The sequence below is a fragment of the Elephantulus edwardii genome, unplaced genomic scaffold (assembly GCF_000299155.1).
Source record: "Elephantulus edwardii isolate Elephantulus edwardi_28Jun2011 unplaced genomic scaffold, EleEdw1.0 scaffold00004, whole genome shotgun sequence".
NCBI lineage: Eukaryota > Metazoa > Chordata > Mammalia > Macroscelidea > Macroscelididae > Elephantulus > Elephantulus edwardii.
The window spans coordinates 7,729,623-7,733,705 of NW_006399754.1; the positions used below are offsets into that span (position 1 = coordinate 7,729,623).

Sequence of the window (4,083 nt, forward strand, 5' to 3'; positions counted from 1 at the left end):
CACCACCTCCACCGCCTCAGCGCCGCCCGCACAGCCTCCCATGGCGGCCCCCGCGCCCTCCTCCTCCTCCGCACACAGCGCCCACCCGGCCAGCGCCGACCTGCACCTGCGCGCCGCCCCTGCTGTGTCCATGCCCGCCGTCATGGTCAAGACCGAGCCCACGAGCCCCACGCCATCGGCCTTCAAGGGCCCTTCGCACCCCGCGCCGCCTGCGGGCGCCCTCGGCCTGCCCGCGACGCTGGGCCGCGCCTACACGTCCACCTGCCTCAACCCCGCGCTGGCCGGGCTCCCCAGCCTCAGCGCGCCCCTCAACGGCTCCAACCCGCTGCCCTCCATCTCCCTGCCGCCCCACGGCTTCACGGCGCTGCCGCCCTTCACGTCCCTCACCAGCAGCTTCCCGCTCGCCGGAAGTCCCGCCGTCTCACTTCCGGGCTCGCTCCTCGCCACTTCCTCCTCGGCGCCGGCCACGTGCTCGGCGCTGCCACACGCCAGCTCCTCGAACGGGGGCCTGTCGGGGCTGCCCGCTTCCGCGCCCGCCTCGGCCGCCGCCTTCCCCCTCAGCCTGCCGCCCGCCGTCCCCTCGCTCTTCTCGGTCACCCAGGGCCCCCTGCCGGCCTCGAACCCCACCTACCCCGGCTTCTCGGCCTCCAATGCTGCCGGCGGCGCCCCGGCGCTGCCCTCCTTCCCGGGGCTGCAGGCACCCTCCACGGTGGCCTCGGTGACAGCGCTGCCCGGGGCCGCCACCGCCCCGTCCCCGGCCCCCGTGCTCCCGGGCTTCGCGTCCGCCTTCAGCTCCAACTTCAACTCCGCGCTGGTGGCTCAGGCCGGGTGGGTGCCGGTCCCCGGGTTCAGGGGGCCCTGCGGGTGGGGGGCCAGGCTGCACACCCCCGGGAGAAAGTGCGGCACTCGGCCCGCAGCCCCACTCAAACCTCGCTCCACTCTGTGCTGCTGGAACAAAAGACTTGGTTCTCGGGTTCCTACTCAGTAATTAGGCTTCATAGCAGACTTAGGGAATCCAGCAAAGTATACTTTGACTTTATTTCGAAGTCGGTTTTATAGCAGTGAGTGGTCGATTTAGAGGTTTTTGTTTCTAACAAATAAATAGGTAGTTTTTTTTAAAGGTGACACTTGGCAGGGAAGCATCTGTTTTGACGCCTGACGTGTGGTGTGACCTGCCCCTCTGTCTGTGTTTCAGCCTGTCATCGGGACTTCAGGCGGCAGGCGGCTCCGTGTTTCCAGGCCTTCTGTCTCTCCCCGGTATTCCCGGCTTTTCCCAGAACCCTTCCCAGTCCTCCTTGCAGGAACTGCAGCATAACGCAGCTGCACAGTCCGCACTCTTACAGCAGGTGAGCTGCGCACCTGCCCTGGAGCAGGTGGAGGGCGGTGGGGGAGAATGCTCACCTTCATTCCCAAAGCACGAGGAAGAAAGGCCTGGTGCTCCATTTCTGAAAAGCCCAAGCGGCCACACTCCCTGGTGGGCTAGTGGTAAGAGCCTGTGCTGCCAACATGAAGGTGTGTGGTTCAGATCCGCCAGTTGCTCCGTGGAAGAAAGATGGGCATTTCCCCCTGTGATTTATAGCCTCTGAAAGCCCACTAGAGGGTCATCTGTGAGTTGGTTTTGACCCAACATTATGTAACAAAAGCAAATCACAATGGCTAATTTTTGTATACATGATAGTCAACAATAGCTCCCAACCACAAGGTGACAACATTGGGACAGCAGTTATGTATGTACTAATGTTGGAGGTGGGGAGAATTGCTCTTAACAGAACGTCTGCACATGTGACGATTCTCCCAAATGTGGCTTCTCTTCTAAAACTATAACAAAAGTGGTAGAATAAATCCATCTCTGTGAGTCGGTTATGTTATTACATGCTGTCGAGTTGGAACAGACACATAGTTGACTCTCGAGCAGGTTTTCAGAGCCTGTAAATCAAAGTGGAGGAGACTGCCCGTCTTTATTCCATGGAGCATCTGATGGATTCAAACCTCATTGGTGGTGTAACTCCTACCACTAAGCCTCCAGAGCTCCCTTTCTTGTTTCTAGATTTTAAAATCTCGATTTTATTACTAAAGTGAAGTCTTTATTCAATGACAGTAGATTTTAACTTGTCTTTGACAACTTAAGTTGAAATAATGGACCATTAAAGCAGATTTTCTCTGAAACCATCTGTTAGCTTTTCTGTTTGAAGATACTCAGTATTGACATTTCTATGTTTTCCATGAAGTTTAACATTTCTTAAAAGACCAGACAGGCTTTACATTGGCCCGAAGTTTTCTCCTTTTCCTTGTGGGGTGGGAAAGCAGGGGAGGCGAAGCCGCACCTGACCCCTGCTAACCCCCATGTTCTTATTTGCATCAGGTCCATTCCGCGTCAGCTCTGGAAAGCTACCCAGCTCAGCCGGATGGGTTTCCTAGTTACCCCTCCACGCCAGGAACTCCATTCTCTTTGCAACCAGGTCTCTCCCAAAGTGGGTGGCAATAAATGTTTTTCTGTTTCTGTTTTTCTCTGGAGCAACATCAGAATTACCTGGGAACTGCCGTGAACAATGTGACAAGTGTGGAGCTGGAGTAAAGTCCAAAAGTGAGAATGAGGATATTTGATATAATTGTTTGAACATCATGGTTACATTTTTTCCCAGTTTTAAATTTGAATATCCACCCATGTAAATATACTGATAATGAATTATCTTGAGACTAGTTTTAAATAAATGAATTTAGGGACTTTCTGCCCCCCCCCCATTCTTTGAGATTTTGAATCATATGTGAAGAACATAGAATATTAAAAAGGCAATTGAACTCCTTATAGCCAAACACAGCCTTAAATCTGCTTGTATAGCATCCACTGACAGATGGAATAGTTGTGCCTCAGCATATGGGTTGCATGTGGTCCAGGGGGGTTGTACCCTTGATATGCTTGAGTGGTTGGAACTCTGAACTCTATGTATCAACAAAGGGGAACCCGAGACCCACAGTTATTTTTAATTTCTGATATTAATGATCATGCATATACTGCTGAATTTAGCTCAATATATTTCAGGTAAGTGAAATGGTGCTTAATGTAGTCTTTAGAATAACTTTCAGGTGTTTTTAATAAAACTAGACAGCCAGGATTTTCTTAGAGAAATATAAGTGAAGCTTATGATGAATTGCCTTTGGAACATTAATCTCAGCAGTATCCAAATGAATGAGGAACACTGGACTGACTCTTAGATCACCTCTCTCGCTCGTACTCTGGAAGCTCTTGGTGAATGTTTACAATCATGGGATTTGATATTTCTCTTTGTATTTATAGTAACATGCTTACCTAAAATAGTTATGTGGCAGCAAATAGAGAAGCCTTGCTCTGTTAGTCAATTCGCAGTCTGTGCTGCTCTATTTAAGGATCTGTGGTCGTAGAACATAATTGAATGTCGTTTATTTAAGAATAACTCTGCCACATCTAGGGGGAGAAGTAGAATGATACCCAATCCTGTGATTCAAAGTGTAAACTAGCGAGTCTGCTGTAGTTCATTTCAGCGTCTAGAAATTTTACTTTTATAAAGATAATGTCTGGAAGATGTTGCTAATGTATTTTCCTTCACCACAGGGAACAGACTTTTTAAGTATATTAATAACTATTCCTGTATGATTAGTTTTTAACAATTTTTTTAAATAAACTTTATGGATATGACAACTATTTTACAGATGCTTCCATTAAATTCTTGGACTTGTTAATATTCTTTTCTTGCTAGAGGTAAAACATGAAAAATTTTTGTTTGCAGATTCCATTCCTTAAACTTTAAAGTTATATTGTCTTTCTTATCTCAGTTGGCCATTCATTCAGAACATACTGTGTAATTGTTACACAGTGTAATACCTCCTAGGTCTATTTCTGTTATAGCCTCTGGAAGGACCACTTGTGGCACAGAGCTTAAAGCCTAAAGGTTGACAGTTCAAACCCACCAGACTCTCTCTTGGGCAAAGACAAGGCAATCTGATTCGATAAAGATTTGCAGCCTTGGAAACTTAATAGTTCCCTGTCATATTGTATGTTGTTGTTGTTGATTGGCTTCAATTTGAGCACAACTCATAGCAACCCTA

At 49.1% G+C, this 4,083-nt stretch overlaps 1 protein-coding gene across 1 annotated transcript in view; it reads left to right on the forward strand.

The window, feature by feature from the left end:
- Positions 1 to 2,485, forward strand: part of PROSER1 (proline and serine rich 1) — a 35,469-nt gene extending 32,984 nt beyond the window's left edge. Inside the window, exons 12-14 of the mRNA XM_006879613.1 lie at positions 21 to 828; positions 1,196 to 1,346; positions 2,363 to 2,485. Of these exons, the coding sequence (XP_006879675.1) occupies positions 21 to 828; positions 1,196 to 1,346; positions 2,363 to 2,485 (1,082 nt within the window). The remainder of the gene's footprint in view (positions 1 to 20; positions 829 to 1,195; positions 1,347 to 2,362) is intronic.
- Positions 2,486 to 4,083: the final 1,598 nt, after the last annotated feature.